Source organism: Ornithorhynchus anatinus, chromosome 3 (assembly GCF_004115215.2).
Source record: "Ornithorhynchus anatinus isolate Pmale09 chromosome 3, mOrnAna1.pri.v4, whole genome shotgun sequence".
Lineage (NCBI taxonomy): Eukaryota > Metazoa > Chordata > Mammalia > Monotremata > Ornithorhynchidae > Ornithorhynchus > Ornithorhynchus anatinus.
This window is the reverse complement of record NC_041730.1, coordinates 10,465,646-10,487,900: the sequence shown is the minus strand read 5'-3', so window position 1 is coordinate 10,487,900 and position 22,255 is coordinate 10,465,646. Positions and strand designations below refer to the sequence as shown.

The following is a 22,255-nucleotide window of genomic DNA, read 5'->3' as shown; positions in this document are numbered from 1 at the left end:
AGTGTGCTCTGCGTATGGTTTGTGTGTGTCTCTGTGTGTGTGTGTGCATGTGGTATCAAGCTTGTGTGCGTGAGAGCGAGTATCCGAGTAAGACCGGGCTGGTTCCAAAGGAACACCTGGATTCTAATCCCAGTCCACTTGCCTGCCGTGTGACTTTGGGCCAGTCACTTACAGTTCCCTCAGCTGTAAAATGAGGATTCAATCCCAGTTCTCCCTTATTTGACTGTGGGCCTCTGTGGGATAGGGACCGCGTCCCACCTCGTTACCTCGAATCTAGCCCCGCACTTAGAAGGGGGCTCAGTACATAGTAAGTGCTTAACGAGTACCATAAAAAACAAAAACAAAAGCATTGTACCTCGGTTGAGTGTGTTTATTGTGTGTGTGTGTGTGTGTGTGCGCACGTGTGCGAATCTGTGAGTCTGAGAGAGTGGGAGCACACAGTGAGACAGGACCATTTCACAAGATGGTTAACCAAGGTGGGCCTGAAGTGAGGGTGTTTGGGGGGGGGGGGGGGTGTGCGCGTGTGTGTGTGTGTGTACGCGCCCGCACACCTGTGTTTGTGTGTGGAATTGTGTGTCTGTGTGTGTGTGTTGTCTGGTGGGTGTGAGTGTGCTGTGGTGAGGTTGGGCGGGGTCGTTTCCACAGCGTGGCCGATGGCGATGGGCCGCCTCGGGCAGGAACGCCGGGCCGCCTCAGTCGCTCCCATCCGCGAAGGCGTCGCGAGAAGGAGTCGGACTCCATCCGGACGAGGAAAAGGGCAGTGAAAAGGGCGATCTGAAAGCCACCGGTGTGGGTGACGGAAGATGGCAGATAGGGAACGATAAACGTCCTCCATAAATTGTCCATCGGCCTATCTGTATCAGGTGACGTTCCTAGTCTCTCCGTGTAGAGCGATGGAAGCCCCCGATCGCGGCACTGAAAGTAGTCCAACAATGTGGTCGGATGCTTTGTTTCCACTTTTCAAAGCCTTTTCCTTTTGGGCGATAAGGCCGGGGGAATTGTTAGTGACATGCCGCGGGGAGCCGATGGAAAATAATACACCCGGCATCAATGGCGCGGCTCTTATCCCAGGAGCGAGGGCGGTGGGTGTGGGGGGCCAGAGAGCTGTCAGCGTGGGCTGCTGCAACGAGATAGCATTGAGAACCCGGGGCCGTCGGGCGGCGTGGAGTCAGTCTGGGGAACCAGGGGCTTTCTATGCAGCCGGAGCGTGCGCGCGTGGTCGGACAATGCGACCCTGGATTTGGTTTCGCAACAAAGAACGGCCGGAAGATTCGCTGGGAAGCAGCCGGGCTCTGCACTACAATCGGGCTGCTTCAAAGGAATTTAACCGACGTGCTCCGGAGGAATAAGGCGAGGACCCGGGAGCGGTCACTTAGTTGAACCGGGGGTGGCTTAACGGTAGCCCACTCTGCTCCGTCTCAGTCGAGGTTTTGATTCCGCACCGTGGGTTCGAGGACTTCCGTCCAACTGTCGCCGGCCCGATGACGCGAGCTATCTGCCCCGGTGCTTGGCCCCTAGTAAGGGCTTAATAATGAGTGTGGTTATTGTCATAATAATAATAGCAATAATGATGATGGTATTTGTCAAGCGCTTATTATGTACCAAGAGCTGTTCTAAGCACCGGGGTAGAATCAGAGTAATGCAATTGTCCCACATGAGGCTCACAGTCTTCATCTCCATTGTACAGATGAGGTAACTGAGGCATAGAGAAGTTAAGTGGCTTGCCCACTGTCACACGGGAGACAAGTGTCTGAGCCGGGATTAATCCCTCATTTTGGGAAGCAAAGGTGAGGGGTTCGGTGAGCTGCCCTGCGGCTTTACTCTGTTATCGTAATAATAACAATCACAATAATAATAATCACGTTTGTTAAGCACTCACTGGGAGAGGGCCATTTCCACAGGACAGGCTACATCTCCTGCTTCTCCTCCTACGATCTTCTTCTTGCCTCCTACCAAATCTAACGGCCTCTATTCCATCCTAATCCCCCTTGACCTCGGCTGCCTTCGACAATGTCAACCACCCCCTTCCCCTGGAAATATTACCCAACCTCGACTTCACCGGCACCGTCTTCTCCTGGTTCTCCTCCTAACTCTCTGGCTCCTCCGTCTTTTTCAAGGGCTCCTTCTCTCTGCTCCTCTAACTGTGGGTATCCCTCAAGGTTCACTTCTGAGTTTCCTTCTACTCTCCATCTACACCCACTCCCTTAGAGAACTCATTCCCTCCCACGGCTTCAACTACCGCAACTATTCAGCTGACACCCAATCCTCCACCTCCAGCCCTGCTCTCCCTCCCTCTCTGCAGTCTCGCATTTCCTCCCGACTTCAAGACGTCCTTACTTGGATGTCCCACCGTCACCTCGAACTTAACGTGTCTAAAACAGAACGCCTTATCTTCCCACCCAAACCTTATCCTCCCAGTGATTTTCCCATCACTGTAGACAGCACCACCGTTCTTCCTGACTCACAAGCCCATAACCTTGATGTTATCCCGGACGTCCCTCTCTGACTTTACCTCCAAAGTTCGATCTGTCACTAAATCCCGTCGGTTCAACTTTATTTACCCCCGCCGCATCCAGCCCCACAGAACGAATGTACATATCAGTAATTTATTTATATTAATGCCTGTCTCTCCCTCTAGACTGAAAGCTCGCTGTGGGCAGGGAATGTGTCTACGAACTCTGTTGTATTTTTATATTGTACTCCCCCAAGTGCTTGGTACAGTGCTCTGCACACAGTAAGCAGTCAATCCTTATGATTGATTGATCGTCAAGTGCTGTTCTAAACAGCGCAGTAGGTATAAGCTAATCAGGGCAGAAACGGCCCCTCTTCCATGAGGGACTCATAGCCTAGGGGGAAGGAGAACGGGTACTGAATCCCTATTTTACTTTTGAGGAAACTGAGACACAGAGAAGTTAAGGGACTTTCCCAAGGTCACACGGCAAGCAAGTGGTGGATCTGGGATTAGAACCCGGTCCTCTGACTTCCAGGCCTGGGCTCCTTCTGCTAAGCAATGCTGTTCCTCAGCAGGTTTTTCTAGAGTGCAATTCCCATAAGGGAAGCAGCGTGGCTCAGTGGAAAGAGCCTGGGCTTCAGAGTCAGAGGTCATGGGTTCGACTCCCGGCTCTGCCACTTGTCAGCTGTGGGACTGTGGGCGAGTCACTTCACTTCTCTGTGCCTCAGTGACCTCATCTGGAAAATGGGGATTAACTGTGAGCCTCCCGTGGGACGACCTGATTACCCTGTATCTCCCCCAGCGCTCAGAACAGTGCTCGGCACATAGTAAACGCTTAACAAATACCAACACTATTATTATTAACCACGGTCAACCTGATTTCCTTGTATTTACCCAGCCCTTAGTACAGTACCTGACGTATACTAAGTGCTTAACAAATACAAATATGGTACGGTAGAGTTAGTGGACCGATCCCTGCAATATAGTGGGAGAGACAGACGTTGAAATAAATTCCAGATAGGGAAGTGGTTGACTATTAGGAGATGTAACTATTAAGAGATGTACTTAAGTGCTGTGGGGCTGGAGGTGGGATGAAGATTCATTCATTCCTTCATTCAGTCGTATTTATTGAGCACCTACTGTGTGCAAAGCACTGTACTAAATGCTTGGGAAAGAACAACGTAACAATAAACGGACACATTCCCTGCCCATACCAAGTTTACAGTTTAGAGGGGGAGACAGGCAGTAAGATTAAAGTACTTAAAGGGTATGGACCCACGTACTCAGGCGAGAAGCAACATGGTGTAGTGGATAGAGAATGGGCCTGGGAGTCAGAAGGTCACGGGTTCTAATCCCAGTTCTCACCCTTGTCTTCCGCAGTGTGACTTTGGGCAAGGCAATTAACTTTTCTGTGCCTCAGTTACTCACCTGTAGAAAATGGGGGCTAAGAGTGTGATCCCAATGGGGGACTGAGTCCAACCTGATTAACCTGTATCTACCCCAGCGCTGAGAACAGTGCTTGGCACATAGTAAGTGCTTAACAAGTACCATTATTATTATTATCATTTTCATGGCAAAGGGAGGGTGACTCCACCCTAGTCCTTTCCCCTTTTGGTTAAGGAGATTTGACATTTTCCTGCAAATCCAACCCAATCTTAGTCAATTAAGGGGGTGGGGGGGGGGTCGGAGGAGCTGGAAAAGGCAGCCGAGGTCCATCAGCGTTTCGGAGAAGGAGCTTAGCGGGGGAGGCTCGGCTTCTGCATCCCCAGCCGATCCCCCTTTGCGCGCTAAATAAACCCAGCCTCGGTTCCAGGGTCGGCTTCCCGACCTTTCAGAACGGCGACGTCCAGCGACTCCGGCTCCCGGCCGGGCTGCGGGGAGAGAGGGACCCGCTGCTGCCCCTCCCGAGTCCCCCTTTCCGGGCAGACAAAAACCTCCCACCGTCAAATTGTGTTTGACGGCTTTGGGACCCGGCTGACTTCCATTAGGGACCGAAGGCAGACATCTAAATTCCCTGCTCCCCTTTTAAATGGAAAGATGCCCTCAGGAATCACTCCGGCGGTATGTTAAAGTACAATTCTGTGGCGAACATGTTAAATTTAAGTGAATGGCTGCCACTCTCTCCATACTTCTAAATTAATATTGCATAAAGCGCAGGGTCTGTCGTAAATCGCCGCCCACAGAAGGCTCCGTTCCCGTGCTTCGAGACAAGGCAGAGTTACCTTACTTCCCGAGTGACTTACAGGGCCCTATCAGGCTCCCTGACAGACTCTTTAACTCGCCATTACTGGGTGGCTCTGAGATCCGCCATGCAAATACGAATCTGGGATGAAGACAGAAGGGCCCGTTTACGGCCTTTCACTTAGAAAGAGCGCGGTGCCGAAAGTTACTAAGGCAACTGGAAAATGGATGCTTCCTCCGCCTCAGGCGGAGAGCCGACGGGGAGGTAGATTCCGGGAGAAGTGGCTGCCGGGAAGAGGGTAACCCCGGAGAGCTAATCCATCCTGACCATTTCCTGAATGCCGACGGGGACGTACGCTGCATGTCCTCGGTGAAGGGGATGAACTACAATACTAATAAGAATGGTGTTTGTTAAGCACTTACTACGTGTCAGGCACTGTTCTGAGCGCTACGGTGGATACGAGCAGATCGGGCTCGACACAGTCCCTGACCCATGTGGGCTTCACAGTCTCTATCCCCATCTTACAGAGGAGTAACTGAGGCGGTAACTGAGGCACAGAGACATGAAGTGACTTGCCCAAGGTCACACAGCAGACAAGTGGAGGAGCCGGGATTAGAAACCACGACTTTCTGAATCCTGGGCCCCTGCTCTATCCACCATACCAAGGTGCTTCTCATGCATTCATTCATTCATTCAATAGTATTTATTGAGCGCTTACTAAGTGTTCTCAATCATTCATGTATCTTGAATACCTAAAGTGCAGAGCCCTGTACTAAGCACTCAGTTGTTCATGCGTATCTAGACTGTAACTCACTGTGGGCAGGGAAAGTGTCTACCAACTCTGTTGTATTATTCTCTCCCGAGTGTTTAGTACAGTGCTCTGTAATAATAATAATAATGTTGGCATTTGTTAAGCGCTTACTATGTTCAGAGCACTGTTCTAAGCGCTGGGGTAGATACAGGGTAATCAGGTTGTCCCACGTGAGGCTCACGGTCTTCATCCCCATTTTACAGATGAGGGAACTGAGGCTCGGAGAAGTGAAGTGACTTGCCCTCAGTCACACAACTGACAAGTGGCAGAGCCGGGAGTCGAACCCATGACTTCTGACTCCCAAGTCCATGCTCTTTCCACTGAGCCATGCTGCTACTGTACGCAGTAAACACTCAATGAATACTATCGATGGATTGAGCACCGACCGGGCAGAGCACATGGGAAGGAGCATGGTGTAGTAGGACAGAGCACGGGCCTGGGAGTCAGAAGGTCATGGAGCTCTAATCCTGGCTCCGCCACTTGTCTACTGTACTACCTTAAGTAAGTCACTTCCCTTCTCTGTGCCTCAGTTACCTCTTCTGTAAAATGGGGAATAAGACCAGGGAGCCCTATGCGGACAGGAACTGCGTCCAACCCGATTTGCTTGTATGCATCTCAGCCTGATTCCCTTGTATCCATAATAATGTTGGTATCTGTTAAGCGCTTACTATGTGCAGAGCACTGTTCTTAGCGCTGGGGTAGATTCAGGGTGATCAGGTCGTCCCATGTGAGGCACACAGTTAATCCCCATTTTACGGATGAGGGAACTGAGGCCCAGAGAAGTGAAGTGACTTGCCCACAGTCACCCAGCTGACAAGGGGCAGAGCCGGGATTCAAACCCATGACCTCTGACTCCCAAGCCCGGGCTCTTTCCACTGAGCCACGCTGCTTCTCCATGCCTGAGTGCTTAGTACAGTGTCTATCACATAGTAAGCGCTTAACAAATACCATTATCATTATTACTACTAAGCAGCCAGTTATTCATATCGCTTGAGCATCTATTGTGCGTAGCACTGAATTTAGCGTTCAATCAGTGGCTGATTGGAAAGAGTCCGGCCTTGGGAGTCAGAGGACATGGGTTCTAATCCCGGCTCCGCCTCTTGTCAGCTGCGTGACCTTGGGCAGGTCACTCGACTTCTCTGTGCCTCAGTCACCTCATCTGTAAAATAGGGATGAAGACTGTGAGCCCTACGTGGGCCAACTTGATTACCTTGTACCTACCCCAGTGCTTAGAACAGTGGTTGGAACATAGTAGGCGCCTAACAAATACAAAAGGTAAGGTCTACTGAGCATCTGCCGAATGCAAAACACTGCATTAAGCAGTGTCGTTCATAGAGAAACAGTGTGGCTTAGTGGAAAGAGCACAGGCTTGGGAGTCATAGGTCATGGGTTCTAATCTCGGCTCCACCACTTAGCAGCTGTGACTTTGGGCAAGTCATTTAACTTCTCTGTGCCTCAGTGCCCTCATCTCTAAAAGGGGGATTAAGACTGTGAGCCCCACGTGAGACAACCTGATTCCCTTGAATCTACCCCAGCTCTTTGAACAGTGCTCGGCACATAGTAAGCCCTTAACAAATACCATCATTATTATTATTATATCTCTTTCATTCATTCATTCAATAGTATTTATGGAGCGCTTACTATGTGCAGAGCACTGTACTAAGCGCTTGGAATGTACAAATCGGTAACAGAGACAGTCCCTGCCCTTTGTCGGGCTCACAGTCCAATCGGGGGAGACGGACAGACAAGAACAGTGGCAATAAATAGAATCAAGGGGATGAACATCTCATTAAAACAATAGTTAATAAATAGAATCAAGATCTCTTGAGCATCTACTGTATGTAAAACGCTGTATTTAGCACTCGGGACAATGCAATCAATGTAAAAGACACAACCCCTGACCTCAAGGAGCTTAAAATCTAAACCCCAAAAGTCAGGCTTTGCAAAAGATTTTCATTTTGGAAGGCCCTTTTAAAACGAGAAGCAGCATGCCTAGAGAATGGATACAGAATGGGCTTGAGAGTCAGAAGGACCTAGGATCTTAATCTCGGCACCAATTTCTGTCTGCCGTGTCATCATGGACAAATCGCTTCACTTCTCTGTGCCTCAGTTACCTCATCTGCAAAATGGGGATTAACCCTGTGAGCCCCATGTAGGACATGGACTATGTCCAGGCTCATTAGCTCGTATCTACCCCAGCGCTTAGTACAGTGCCCGGCACATAGTACGCCCTTAACAAATGCCATAAAAACTCCCCGAAACACAGAATTGGAACTGAAATTTTCCCCATTAGGTCATTGTAGTACAACCTTACTGAATAATTGAATTATGTGAGTCCTGAAAACAGAGTGTAATTAGTCATTAAGAAGTCAACTCTACTGCTGGGCAGTGATAATTCATCCCGGACAGAATGTCTTTAAGCTTTAGCGTGTTGGCTGTGATTTTCTAAGGTTTATCTAGCAGAATCATCAAGACCTTGGAAAAGTCCTCATAACCTGAAAGTGTAATAGGCCAGTTTTATGACTAAAAATGAGACGATTGATATCCAAAATATTTGATTTTTCATTTGCATGTGTTTAAAACTCTTCTCCGGTTTCTGAGCAACAAGATTATATTTAGATGGAAATATCGCAATGCATTTAGACGGAAAAGTCCAGGAAGAATTAAGAAAATCTAAAAGAGGAAGAAGCAATCAAACACCTCTATTTTGTGCCTGGGCTGAGTGTACGGGTTCTCGTTGCTTGTTCCAATTATTCGATCAGTGTTATGCTTTGAACGCTCATTGTGCGCCGAGTGCTGTACTGAGCATTTAGGAGACTACAGTACAATAGCTTTGGAAGACTCTGCCCTCATCTGTAAAATGGAGAATAAGACTGTGAACCCCATGTAGGATGAGGACTGTGTCCAACCTGATTACCTTGTATCTACCCCAGCGCTAAGAACAGAGCTTGGCACATAGTAAGCGCTTAACAATTTCCAATTATTATTCTTAATATTACTCCAGCCCCGTCTCCCACAGCACCATAACAGAGGCAGGATGGGTGGGAAGAGGCAGCCTCCAGGCCTAGCCCAAAGGACAGATCAATCGACCATTCACCAGTAGTAATAATAATAATAACGGTATATGTCAAGCGCTTGCTATGTGTCAAACCTTGTTCTAAGCTCTGCGATAGATATCGCTAAATCAGGTTGGACGTAGTCCCTGTCCCACATGGGGCTCGGACTCTTGTCCCATTTTACAGATGAGGCACTTGAGGCTCAGAGAACTGAAGTGACTTACCCAAGGTCACATAGATAACGGCAGAGCCATAGTGATTCCCAAAGATTTGCGGAGTGCAAAGCATACACTGAAGGGTTTCCGATGGCATAATCGAATTAGTTCATGCAATCCCTGCTTTCGAGGACGTGATCCTCTAGTGAGGGAAACCAACACTAAAATAAATGACAAGGAGAGGGGAAACTAGGCGAGTATAGAGAGAAGTGCATTTGTGCTGTGAGGGGAAGGGAGATTTGAGCATCCATGGGCTTAGGCGCTATGCTCCTGGGTAGCAAGGGCATCCAGTTCTTGCCAGTCTTTCTTGACTCGTAGCTACCCACAACGAGCTTGCATCTAGAAGGGGAGAACCAAAATAATTCATAATACAATGCTCTGCGCATAGTAAGCGCTCAATAAATACTATTGAAGGAATAATATATAATTTATAGACATGTACGTGAGTGCTGAGGTGTTGAGGGTGGGGTGAATATCAAATTCACAAAGGTCACAGATCCAAGTGCATGGATAATGCAGAAGGGAGAGGGAACCAGGGACAAGAGGGCTTAATCGGGGAAGGCCTCTTGGAGGAGATGGGGTGTTCCACAGCTCTAAGCCCCATTTGGTTTCCAGAGGAGATCCCGGTAATTTGTACAACTGAGGTGAGAATCTCACTGGGTATTCACTCATTCGTTCAGTTGTATTTATTCAGCGTTTACTGTGAGCAAGGCACGGTACTCAGCACTTGGGAGAGTACAATGTAACAATAAACAGTTTCTCTGTCCACAGTGGCATATAAACTAGATGAGGACCTAGCGTTATGTGCTTGCTTTAACAGGGCATCCAGAGGTATTCCATGCCCAGACTCCCTCTGCCCCTACTCAAGTACTCCCCACCAAGACTCTCACAACATAAGCTGTTGTTCACAGGGAGACCAGGTAAGAGAATGTGAATGGCTCCACACAACCCATCATCAGCACTGGAAAAAAACAGCTCAAGCCATTTGCCCTGCCGATGCCTCTCTGAGCCCTTGCCCCAATTGAAGTTTCATATCTTTAAATTATATATGATCAATCATTTAATTATAGTAGTGTCTGTCTCCCACTCTGGGCCGTGGCTTGCCGTGGGCTGTCAGTCAGTCAATAGTATTTACTGACTGATTCTTGCGTGAAAAGCACTGTACTCAGTGCTTGGGAGATTACGGTAGAACAATAAACAGATGCATTCCCTGCCCACAGTGAGCTTACAGTCTAGAGGAAATGTCGGCCAGCTCTGTTGGATGATACTCTCCCAAGAACTTGGCACAGTACTCTGCCTATAGTGAGCACTCGATAAATACCACTGATGATGGCTGATAATATGAACTAAGCACCAGTTTTACTTGAACAAGTTTCCCTGGATAGGAGTCTGGCAGTGAAAAAACCGGAGCACCATGAGGCAGTGCCCCGAATGTTTGAATAATCAATCGGCATTTATTAAGTGCTTCCTGGGTTGCAGAGCATGTACTAAGCATTCATTCATTCAGTCGTAATTATTAAGCACTTACTGTGCGCAGAGCACTGTGCGAAACCCTTGGGGAAGTACAACAATAAACAGTGACACTGCCTGCCCACAGCGAGCTCACAGTCTAGAAAGAGGGAGACAGACATCAATACAAATAAACAAAATTATAGTTCATTCATTCAATAGTATTTATTGAGCGCTTACTATGTGCAGAGCACTGTACTAAGCACTTGGGATGAACAAGTCAGCAACAGATAGAGACAGTCCCTGCCGTTTGACGGGCTTACGGTCTAATCGGGGGGGCTGGTGGATGGGGAAGAGCAAAGGGAGCAAGTCAGGATGATGCAGAAGAGAGTGGAAGATGAGGAAAAGTGGAGCTTAGTCTGGAAAGTCCTCTTGGAGGAGATGGGCCTTCAATAAGACTTTGAAGTGGGGGGAGTAAATGTCTGCCGGATTTGAGGAGGTAGGGCATTCCAGGCCACAGGCACCATGTGGGCCAGGGGTCGGCGACAAGACAGGCGAGATCAAAGCACTTGGGAGAGAAGAGTACAACAGGGTTGGTAGATACGTTCCCTGCCCACAGTGAGCTTACAGTCTAGAGGGGGAGAATAGTCATATTTAGAAAGCACTGCTCAACCCTTATGGGGAGGCAGACTGGAAAAGGTATCTGTAAATATCAACCATCTCATCCAGGCACAACTTCCATTGGTAACTTAATGCTTCTGATGTGAAAATGTATACAAGATACAGAACTAAGCAGATAATCATGGGATCATGGGATGCTAAGTGACACTGGGAAAAAAAAAAACAATGAAAGAAACCAGGCCTGGGAGTCAGTGAACGTGGGTTCTAGTCTTGGTTCCACCACTTGCCTGCTGAATGACTTCTCAGTGTCTTTTTCTTTCTTTTTGAATCATATTCATTAAGCACTTACTAAGTGCCGGAAACTGTTCCAAGATCTGGGTTAGATAGACGTTAATTAGATTGGACACAGTCCCTGTCCTACATGGGGCTCACGGTCTTAATCCCGTTTTACAGATGAGGTAACTGAGGCACAGGGAAGTTAAGTAACTTTCCCAAGGTCACACACAGACAAGTGGTAGAGACGGGATTAGAACCCAGGTCCTTCTGACTCCCAGGCCCCATGCTCTGTCCGCTAGGCCATGCAGCTTCCTAGAAGTAAAGTGGGGATTAATACTGGTTCTCCTTCACACTTACACTGTGAACCCCTTGCGGGACAGGGACTGTGTGCAATCTGATTATCTTCTCTCTACCGCGGCACTTAACCAACAGCACAGTTCTTATTATCAACCGTAAAGAAAAACAACCCTTGTAGCACATGACTGGTCAAACCTGCAGCACTAAGTGAAACTAGACAGCTTGACACGTAGACTAGCTCCAAGAGAAGCAGCGTGGCTCAGTGGAAAGAGCCCGGGCTTGGGAGTCAGAGGTCATGGGTTCGAATCCCCGCTCTGCCACTTGGCAGCTGTGTGACTGTGGGCAGGTCACTTCACTTCTCTGGGCCTCAGTTACCTCATCTGTAAAATGGGGATTGAGACTGTGAGCCTCATGTGGGACAAGCTGATTACCCTGTACATCCCAGCACTTAGAACAGTGCTCCGCACATAGTAAGCGCTTAATAAATACCAACATTAAGAGGCAAGTTTGGTATATACCTTCTTACTGAGAAGCTTTTCCTCTTCAGAAGTGGCTATCGGGGTTTGAATTCCCCATCACTGGCTAGCCTTGGGTATTCTAAATCTGCCCAGAGGTGTAAGAGACACTCTGAATTGCACTCCTTTGACCCCTGAAACAAAGGTTTGGCCACTGTCAGCAGTGAGTATGTGCCCCACTTCCCCCAGCTATGAAGACAAACTATATTGAAAAAAAATAACTCTTCCTCCACCTAGATTTTAACAGAATCCTCACAAGAGTCTCCACGTGGCAAACTGGTTATGTAGGGAGACTGTGAGCCTGTTGTTGGTCAGGGATTTTCTCTATTTGTTGCTGAATTGTACTTTCCAAGTGCTTAGTACAGTGCTCTGCACACAGTAAGTGCTCAATAAATATGACTGAATGATGAATGAATGAATATCACCATAGGGAAACAGAGTGGCCTAGTGGAAAGAGGCCCAGCTTGGGAGACAGAGGACTTGGGTTCTAATCCTGTCTCCAATACTTCTCTGCTGTGTGATGTCACATTGCTGACCTCATCCAGTTAATGTCACCAAGCTTATTAAGAAAGGGATTGGGCACAGGAAGAGCTGGGGAGGGGGCCAGGACACCCATAAGGTTGTCGACAGTCAAATTTATTAAGCACCATGGTCTCAGGCCTAAAATGGAGACAAGAAACTCACATTTTGGGGGACGCTTGTGGCTCAATATTTCTCATCCAGTCCAGCCGGTCTGCAGTGGTTGGGATCTCCGCCGCTTCTCCCATGGCGATTGGCCTCCTGGTCGGCCAGCAAGTCCTCCATGCCCCTCCCGAAGGTTTCTTGCAGGAATTCCCGGCCGTCACTGCAAACAGAGTGAGTGGACGGGATAAAGCCTGGTGCCATCCACTTGCAGTTCCCTTCCTGTGAGGCTGTGTGGCTCTGGGTGGCGGGACTGGGACGGGGGCATAGAGAAGCCACTTTCCAGAGCGGGGAGCCTGAAGGAAAATTCAGGCTCTCTCCCGGCAGCTTCTCCACAGCCCCCGTCTTCCCGTTTCCAGGCTCAGGCCAGAATCAGGTAGTCTCTCGCTATGGTGAGCTTCCCTTCTGGTCTTCAGGGTTTTCAGAAGTCCTCTCAGATCTTTCCCCAAAGACACAGCAAAGTGCCCCGAGAGTGCAGCGGGCAGGGGAGATCCCCAGATTGGAATGTAGACGATGTCCTTATATTTCCCCTGTTGCAAGTCCTTCTGACCTTTTCCCCCATTCTGGGGCAACCTTTCTGCCAACCCAGTTACCTGATGATTTCTGCTGCCCAGGCACCCCCCGGCCCTCTCTTTGCAGCGTCGTAATTCCCCCGAGCGTGGAAGTATTTATCGGAATTTTTGAAATTGACTTCACGCATGTCTGAGTGGGCATTCCACATATCCCAGCTCCCTGGGCGAAGAGATTGCAGAGGAAACATGAGCCTAAAGGAAATCATTTGGGGAATCAAACCTTCTCACAGGCTCTCTCCTCAATCAATTGATCGTATTTATTGAGCGCTTACTGTGTGCAGAGCACTGTACTAAGCGCTTAATCACAAGGGGGCCACCTTTTGATCCAACACCGACCCCTGGAGATACACTGGCTAGAACGGAAGTTTTTAGCAAGATTCTCTTCCTCAGGTTGAGAGCTGGGCTCGATTATGTTTTTCGAATCCAGGATTTTAGCACATTCCCCCAACTGAACAGTCTCTGATCTTTCTTTTGCCGTTGAGAATGAATTGTCCTTTCCAAGTGCTTAGCATAATGTTCTCCACCCAGTCAGCACTCAATAAATACGACTGAATGAATGAAATGACTTGGGTTTGTTTCTCTTCAGTGTACCTCTCTTCCATGTGGAAAATGCTCTCTCCGTCAATCATTCAGTGATATTTATTGAACACCAGTGGGGTATTAGGGTCTGCACTAATCAGTCAGTTTTGTGTATTGAGTACTTAATTGTGTAAAGCACCGTACTGAGCGTTTGGGAGAGTACAATGTAACAGACTTTGTAGACACACTCCTTGCCCACAAGGAGCATATAGTCTAAAATCTTTAGATTACAGTTGTAGCAAGAAACACCCTCCCTGCCCTTATGGAATTTACAATCTAATGGGGGAGGCAGGAGGAGAGCAGAGTTTAGCAGGACAGAAGGATTTCTAAAACAACAACAAAAAAACCCTATCATCGGGTGATCTGACCTAGGGCCTCGATAATGTTCTACGAGAAGTGCAGCCACCAATCAGAATGGAAAAATAAGATTTCTCAGAACCTGCCAAGCTAAAAAATGTCTGAGTTTTCAGGGAGCTGTAGCTCACCAGCGGAGGGCAAGGTGAAACCTGGATGCTTGGTGTGTCACCATCCCAGGATGATATTCTGGGCAAAGGGAGGGTAAGAAAGAGAACTGCTCGAGTGACAGGTTGGGTTCGTATTTAGAGTTGGATTAAGTAGCAAGGAACATCCTTCCAAGGGAAAGCATGGTAGCTGTAGACTCTAGCTCCTTGTGGGCAAGGATTACATCTCTCACTTCTGTTGTATTGAACTTTTCCAAGTGATTAATACAGTTCACTACACAGGGTTGCTGCTCAATAAATACCATTGATTGGTTGAGCTATATGGAGACTGCCTAGAGGTAGCCAAATCACCAGTGGCTCCCGAATGTGAGCACTGTAATGAGCACTTGGGAGAGTGTAGCAGCAGTAAGCCCCGGGGTCATTGCCCTTCAAGGGCTGACAATCTAGTGCCCGGAGGCCCTCCTTCCCTCATCAAGGTATCTTACCTTGACCAGTTTCTTTTATGAACCTTCCAGCATCCAGGAACCAGTTCTAGCGGTGAGCTCCCAAGGCCAAAGAGCAGAACGAGGTGCAGACGAAGAGCTTCACTGTGACCACCTCAAGCTGCAAGACAAGTAAGGAGACCCAATCAGGGATTTTCCCTGAGACTTTTTCAAAATTCCACTTTGTTCTGTTTGGGAACAGCAATCTGGCTGTTCAGTTTCATTTGCTCTGATCAGGGTTCTCTTCCTGAGTATTTATCAACTGAATGCCAAAAATAAATGAAACGGTGGGTTATGCTGAGATGCATCTATCTCACAATTTTAAGCAGTTTTACCAGCCAAAGTCCTAGAAAAGCTTACTGTAGCCAACAGACAAATCCTCTGGGAGTCAAGGATGGGCTCTGGACCCCATTTTTTTATCACCTGAAAGAAGTTCTTTTCTTGAGATGGAAAAGTTTCATTCAGATACAACAACAACCAAAAAAAACCTCACCTCTGCAGTGTTACCAAGAAGTCCAACCTTTTTCTTCTGTTGTGCAGTCAAGAAGAGATGATATTTATACAAATTCTTATCTCCCTAACACAAAAAGAAAACGAGCGAAGCCAAGTGATCTGGGGAATTTCCACAGGTGGATTTGTTACCGAAATATTTTGAAATCTATTTACTCCTTTCTCTCATTTTCAGCTTGCGACTGACTGAGGACAGAACTATTGCTCAATGCTAGAAAAGCCTTTTTCCCAGCAGTGTTGCCTGTGCACCTTCCTGGATTAACTTCCCCTGATCTTGATCAGTCTAGTCTTTCCCCTCAACCCTCCAGTTCCCAACGCTGACGAAGGCTTCTGTAATTTGTGTTTCTAGTTTTCTGTCGTTTGCTGTTCAGTGTGTGTTTAAGGTGCAGAACTATTTGATCATGCTAAAGTTCTTGTCTACCCAGCTGAACTAGTTCAGGAACTGTTAGTTCCAGGAACCTGATTTGGCCCTCACCCAAGGGACTTTGCTTCTCCCCTCTCCAGCGCATTTGCCCAATAGTTTGTACCTTAAATGGCGTTCAAACAGCAGTCCCTTTGCTCTACTCAACCCTCTCCCCTCAACCCTATCTACAGAGCAGCTGAAGTCGCCAAACTTATCCGTGATTTATATAATGCCTCTCTCTCCCTCTAGTTTGTAAACTCCTCATGAACTGGGATCATTCATTCATTCATTCAATCATATTTATTGAGCGCTTACTGTGTGCAGAGCACGGTACTAAGCACTTGGGAGAGTACAATACAACAATAAACAGACACATTCCCTACCCACAATGAGTTTACAGTCAAGAGGCGGGGAGATATAAATAAATGACAAATATGGTCATAAGTGCTGTGGGACGGAGAAGGCGGATGAACAAAGGGATCAAGACAGGGTGATGCAGAATGGGGTGGGAGAAGAGGAAAGGGGGCTTAGTTTGGGAAGGACTCTTGAAGGAGACGTACCCTGAATAATGCTTTGTTGGGGGGAGAGTAACTGGGGATCACAAACCCTGTACAGCACAAAAACTGTATCCTCCCAAGCGTTTCAAACTGTGGTCTTCACACAGTTGGAGTTTAGTTAATTGATTAACTTGATTAGCTGGCTAAAAGATTCTTAGGAGCTGGAACCCCTCGAATGTAGGCTTGTGATAGTCAGAGGTAGCCTTAGTGTCAATAAGGACCAATGGGTGACTAAAGCGACAAGGGGTTCATCTGGGATAAAGTCTTCAAGGACAAGGGGGACTTTGTTAGTAGAGTTCAGATCGGAGTTGGCAGAGAGGATGGGGAGTTTTCTCACCTCCTACACCCTTCTGTGTTGCCCTTGCACCTGGATTTATGGTATTTGTTTAGTGCTGACTATGCGTCCGACACTGTTTTAAGTGCTGGGGTAGTTACCAGTTATTTTGGCCAGATGTAGTCTCTTCCCCGCAAGTGGCTCAGAGTCTAAGTAGGAGGGAGAATAGGTTTTTATTACAGTTGAGGGAATTGAGGTATGGAGCAGTTAAGTGACTTGCTCAAAGACACATAGCAAGAAATTGTCAGAGCCAGAATTAGAACCTAGGTCCTCTGATTCCCAGGCCCGAGCTCTTCCACTAGGCCATGCTGCTTTTCGCCTCACCCTCATCCCCGCTGCAGTTATGTACCCGACACTGTACTGAGCACTGGGCTAGGTACGAGCAAATCAGGTTGGACACGGTCCATGTCCAACGAGGGGCTCACAGTTTTAATCCCCATTTTTTACAGATGAGGTAACTGAGGCACAGAGAATTTAAATGACTCGCTCAAAATCCCCCAGCAGACGAGTGGCAGAGCTGGAATTGGAATCCAGGTTCTTCTGAATCTGTGGACCATGCTCTATCCACTAAGCCATGTTGCTTCTCTGAAATTTGTTTATTTATATTCATACCTGTCTCTCCCTCTAAACTGTAAGCTCGCTGTGGGCAGGGAACTATGGAAGACTTCCAACTACGTTATGTTTTACTCTCCCAAGCTATTATTACAGTGCTCTGCCCATAGTAAGCACTCGATAAATACACTTGACTGATTGGATGATTGGGAGAGTACAATACAAAAGAGTTGGAAGACAAGATCCCTGCCCACAGTGAGCTTACAATTTGAGATCTTGTCAGTCAGACAATAAAAGTAATAGGGTCTTTTAAGAAAAACACTGGTATTCCAAATAAACCTTTGGACGATTGCAAAAAGCATCCTGGCATTTATTTAAGGAAAACTGACATATTTTTTCCTTCATTTTCGCACAACTCCCATATTGTAAAATGGCTGTTTCTTCAAATATATGTTAAATTGGGAGCAAAAATGCATATGGTTCTTTTAGCTGCTGAAGAGATGCTGTATGTTGATCATCCTTTAGTGCATTTTGAATGATAGTTGGTCTGCAGGGACCAGAGAAGACCGCCAATTAATTATTACTAGAGAACACGAAATCATAAACAAAATTCCTTGTAATAAATTTTTAAAATGAGATTGCATGTTTTATTTACAGTACTGGTCCATTTTGAGCTTTAAATCTATGTTTGAAAACAAACATGCTTCTTATCAAAGACGAATAAAAAGTATCAATAGCGGTTCTTTTTCGGCCAAGTGGGACCGACCATCTATGAAGTGGACTTCTGGGTAACACTGAGTAAAAACGTTGAGAGATCTATCTAAGAGAGGAATAAGTGAACTGACTTCCGTCTGTAGAGAAGGGATTTAAAGATGTGATGTTCTCAGACTAACATAGGTGGCAAAACCAAGGCCTGCCGGGCTCTTGACGTCCACCCGTTTTATTTTTAATGGTATTTCTTAAGCGCTTATTATGTGCCAGACACTATACGAGTGCTGGGGTAGATTCAAACTAGTCAGTTTGGACGCAGTCCATGTGCCACATGGGGCTCACAGCTTTAATTCCATCTTCCAGATGAGGAAACTGAGGCACAGAGAAGTTAAGTGACTCGCCCAAAGTCACACAGAAGGCAAGTGGCAGAGCCGGGATTAGAATCCAGGTCCTCTGATTCCCAGGCCCATATCCTTTCCACTTGCTCACACTGCTTCTCTAATTAACCTTGATTTCTTGATGCTGCTTAATGGTGTTTGAGTGGGAGGAGAATCTCTAGGAGTACAAAGCAACCGCTTAACAAATACCATTATTATTATTATTATTATTATTTTAAGTAATAATAATAATGTTGCTATTTGTTAAGCGCTTACTATATGCAGAGCACTGTTCTAAGTGCTGGGGGAGATACAGGGTGATCAGGTTGTCCCACGTGAGGCTCACAGTTAATCCCTATTTTACAGATGAGGTATCTGAGGCACGGAGAAGTTAAGTGACTTGCCCACAGTCACCCAGCTGACAAGTGGCAGAGCTGGGATTCGAACTCATGACCTCTGACTCCCAAGCCCAGGCTCTTTCCACTGAGCCACGCTGCTTCTCCACCCCTGTAGCTGCCTCCACCCCTGATAACCTACACAACTACCACTAAATCCATTACTATAATAATAATAATATTAGTATTTGTTAAGCACTTCCTATGTGCAGAGCACTGTTCTAAGCGCTGGGGTAGATACAGGGTCATCAGGTTGTCCCACGTGAGGCTCACAATCTTAATCCCCATTTTACAGATGAGGTAACCTAGGCACAGAGAAGTGAAGTGACTTACCTACAGTCACACAGCTGACGAGTGGCAGAGCCGGGATTCGAACCCATGACCTCTGACTCCCAAGCCCGGGCTCTTTCCACTGAGCCACGCTGCTTCTCTTCTTCTAGAAGGAAAATCAACCCAGCTCTTGACCCAGGACAGGGTCACTTTCAGAATCTCACTGGTCTGTCAGCTCCTAGAGGAAAGTGATAGTGTTCACCCACCTTATTGTAATGTTCTCTGCCAATTGCCTATTACGGTGCTCTTGCACATATCAAGTGCTCACTAAATAACATCGATCGACTGACTGACTTAAGTGGATTCTGGAGTGACATGCTACACACTTGGCCACCAGGAACCCCAAAGAATGTGGCTTGGGCTCAGGTAGAAGCAGGCCGTCTTAACTCACGCAGTTTGCTTCCACCCCTGGTCCACTGGATCGGGTCTTCTCAGCCCTTCATTTTCAAAGCTGGCTCATTTTCCCTGGAGAAAACTATGATTGAAAAGATATTCTGACAGAAGATTCCCGCTTCATTCTCCCTTGCAGTCTCTGACAGGAGATCCCTGCCTCATTCTCCCTTTTCAGGCCACTGTTGCTCTCATCCTCTGTCACAAGACTGCCACGTGATTTGCCAAAAGCACATCCCTCTGGGCGGCTTTAGAGAACTGACAGTCTCACCCCACGCTCCCTCCCCAAATTGTTCTCAAGGGTGGAATCTCTTCTTCTCCCTCTAGAGTTGGGGAAACTGAAGGAAATAGATTGAGTGCCATTCAGGAGCAGACCTGTGCTGGGTCCTTCTTTTTCTAAAATGGCATTTATTAAGCGCTTACTATGTGCCAGGCATTATACTAAGCTCTGTGGTAGATAAAAGGTCGGGCACAGTCCCTTCCTTACATGGGGCTCAAGATCTTAATCCTTCTAGCTTTCTTCGGGTCACAGCAGAGGGCTTCCTCATAGCCTAGTGATTTGGGGAAGGGTTGAGGGAGGAAAGAACAAGTGAGGGGTTTATTATGCACTTGAATCCGTGACCCCTGGACATCTGATATTCGCCTCACTCCCAACCCCACGACACTTAAGTACATATCCTTATATATTATAGATGACTTATTCATATTAATGTCTGTCTCTCCCCTCTAGACCGTAAGCTCGTTAAGGGCAGGGAACGTGTCTGCTAATTCTCTTGCATTGTACTCTCCCAAGCACTTAGTTCAGTGCTCTGCACATAGTAAGCACTCAATAAATTCTATTGATTGATTTCTCTCCCCACGGGTCTGAAGTTCCCCTTAAGGAAGCCAAGTTGGGGTGTCCTGTCCCGGTTTGGCAGGGGCTGCAGTCCCTGTGGCTATTGCCGCTGGCAACGGTGAAGAGCTGCAGCAGGGGAAGGAGTTCCGCCATTGCAGTTGGGGGCAGGAGGGGCTCTTCCATCCGACGTTGCCTGAGGGCTAGTGGCAGGGGCTGTCCTACTGGCAGAGATGCCGGTGACATCGGCAGATGAGGCTGTAGATTGTGAGGCTGGGGGTGGGTCAGAGAAGGGGCTGTTCAGGAAACAACTCTCCCCCACCCTCTATCTCCTTATTCCAGGATAACAGCCCAGGAAATCCCGCCATTAACCCAGCCCTGGTATTCAAAGGCATATGTGAAAAGAATTAACTGGACGCAATAATGTCCACGTTGTTTTTGAGTCATATCCTCTAAAGCAGGATGAGAAGCAGCGTGGCCTAATGGGGAGAGAACTGGATTGGAAGTCGGAGGGCTTGGGCTCCAAACGCAGTTCCACAGTCAGGCCTCTTGATAACCACACAATCTCTCTGTGCCCCAGCCTCCCCATCTGTAAAATTCAGGCAAAAACAAGTGTTTTTCCTCCTCGCGGCCAGATCATCAGCCCCTTCTAGGACAGGGATCGTGTCTGAACTAATTATCTTGTTTCTTTCTCAGTGCTTGGCACATAGTAAACAATACCCAATGCCATATGGCTCTCCTCCCTTATCATTTTCAAAGCTGTCAAAGTCCCTGGCATTTCTGCATAAGGATAATGCTCAATAACAAGGTGACAATACCCCGAAGAACCCCATCTTTGTATTAACCTTAAGCTTGTTGTGGGCAGGGGATGCAATAATAATAATAATGATGGCATTTATTAGTGCTTACTATGTGCCAAGCCCTGTTCTAAGCACTGGGGTAGATACAAGGTAATCGGGTCGTCCCACATGAAGCTCACAAAACTTAATCCCCATTTTACAGATGAGGAAACTGAGGCACAGAGAAATTGAGTGACTTACCCAAGGTCACACAGCAGACAAGTGGCAGAGCCAGAATTAGAACACATGACCTCCGACTCCCAAGTCCCGGCTCTTTCCACTAAACCAGGCCGCTTCTCATAGTGGTGTATCAACCAACTCTCTCTGCCAAACATTTAGTACAGTTCTCCGCACAGAGAAAGCACTCAGTAAATACAATGAATTGATATAAACTCTGATGACATTTGCTTTTAGGCTACAGTTCTCCACCTTCTCAGATAGAAGCATCTTTGAATAACCACCAGACCACAGCTCTCCCCATCTTCAAAGTCCTTCAAAGTCCTCTGAATCCTACCTCCTCTAGGAAGTTTTCCTCGATCAATTTTTCTTCTCTCCAGATTACAGCCCCCAAACTACCACCTCAGCACTTATGTACCCACACCGCAGACAGACCTGTTGGTTTGCAGACCCTAGGGGTTGAGCATTCATCTCTCCATCTTTCTCCTATTTTTCCTCCCATCTATAAATTACCTCGTGCCTGCCCTCTCTGCTAGGAAAGCATCATGTCTTTTATCTCCATTGAACTCTCCCAAGGGCTTCTTCATCTAGTGAGCTTATGAAATTTGTTAACTCAGGAAATTGAAGAGGGAGAAAATATCTGGAGTCTAATATTCGTTACTTCCTCTAGACTGAAAGCTCCTTGTAGACAGTCAGCTAGTCAGTCCGTCATACTGATTGAGTGATTACTTTGTGCAGAGAACGGTACTAAATCTTGGAAGAGTACGATATAATAATAAAAAGCCACATTCCCTGCCCACAGTGAGCTTAACAGTCTCGAAGGGAATACAGACATTAATATGATTAATATTAATAATACAGTCGATTAGACTGTAAGCCCGTCAAAGGGCAGGGACTGTCTCTATCTGTTACTGATTTGTACATTCCAAGCACTTAGTTCAGTGCTCTGCACATAGTAAGCGCTTAATAAATACTATTGAATGAATAATATTAATAACTAAAGTTACAGATCCATACATAAGTGCTGTGGGGTTGGGAGAGGGGAATGAATAAAGGGAGCCAGTCAGGGAGACCCAAAAGGGAGTGGAAGAAAACGGAAAGAGGGCTTAGTCAGGCCTTTTGGCAGAGATGTGCCTTCAAATAAAGCTTTGAAGAGGAGGAGAGCAATTATCTTTCTGATATGAGGGAGCACATCCCAG

At 47.1% G+C, this 22,255-nt stretch overlaps 1 protein-coding gene across 3 annotated transcripts; it reads right to left on the bottom strand.

Annotated features, from left to right (window-relative positions):
- Nucleotides 1-216: 216 nt before the first annotated feature.
- On the bottom strand, nt 217-15,443 carry LOC100079708 (serum amyloid A-1 protein-like). Of its 3 annotated transcripts, XR_005659833.1 has the most exons (4): nt 15,143-15,443; nt 14,653-14,770; nt 12,559-12,718; nt 217-973 (listed from the first exon to the last, which is right to left on the bottom strand). XR_005659833.1 is itself a non-coding variant. In XM_029061734.2 (3 exons), exons 2-3 carry the CDS (start codon nt 13,274-13,276, stop codon nt 12,580-12,582), a joined length of 267 nt encoding a protein of 88 aa, XP_028917567.2. In that variant the 5' UTR covers nt 13,277-13,287; nt 14,653-14,671; the 3' UTR covers nt 12,490-12,579. The 3 variants fall into 3 exon arrangements, 1 of the variants encoding a protein (XP_028917567.2); XR_005659832.1 differs by lacking the exon at nt 217-973 and having other exon boundaries at nt 12,339-12,718; XM_029061734.2 differs by lacking the exons at nt 217-973; nt 15,143-15,443 and adding an exon at nt 13,149-13,287 and having other exon boundaries at nt 12,490-12,718; nt 14,653-14,671.
- Nucleotides 15,444-22,255: the final 6,812 nt, after the last annotated feature.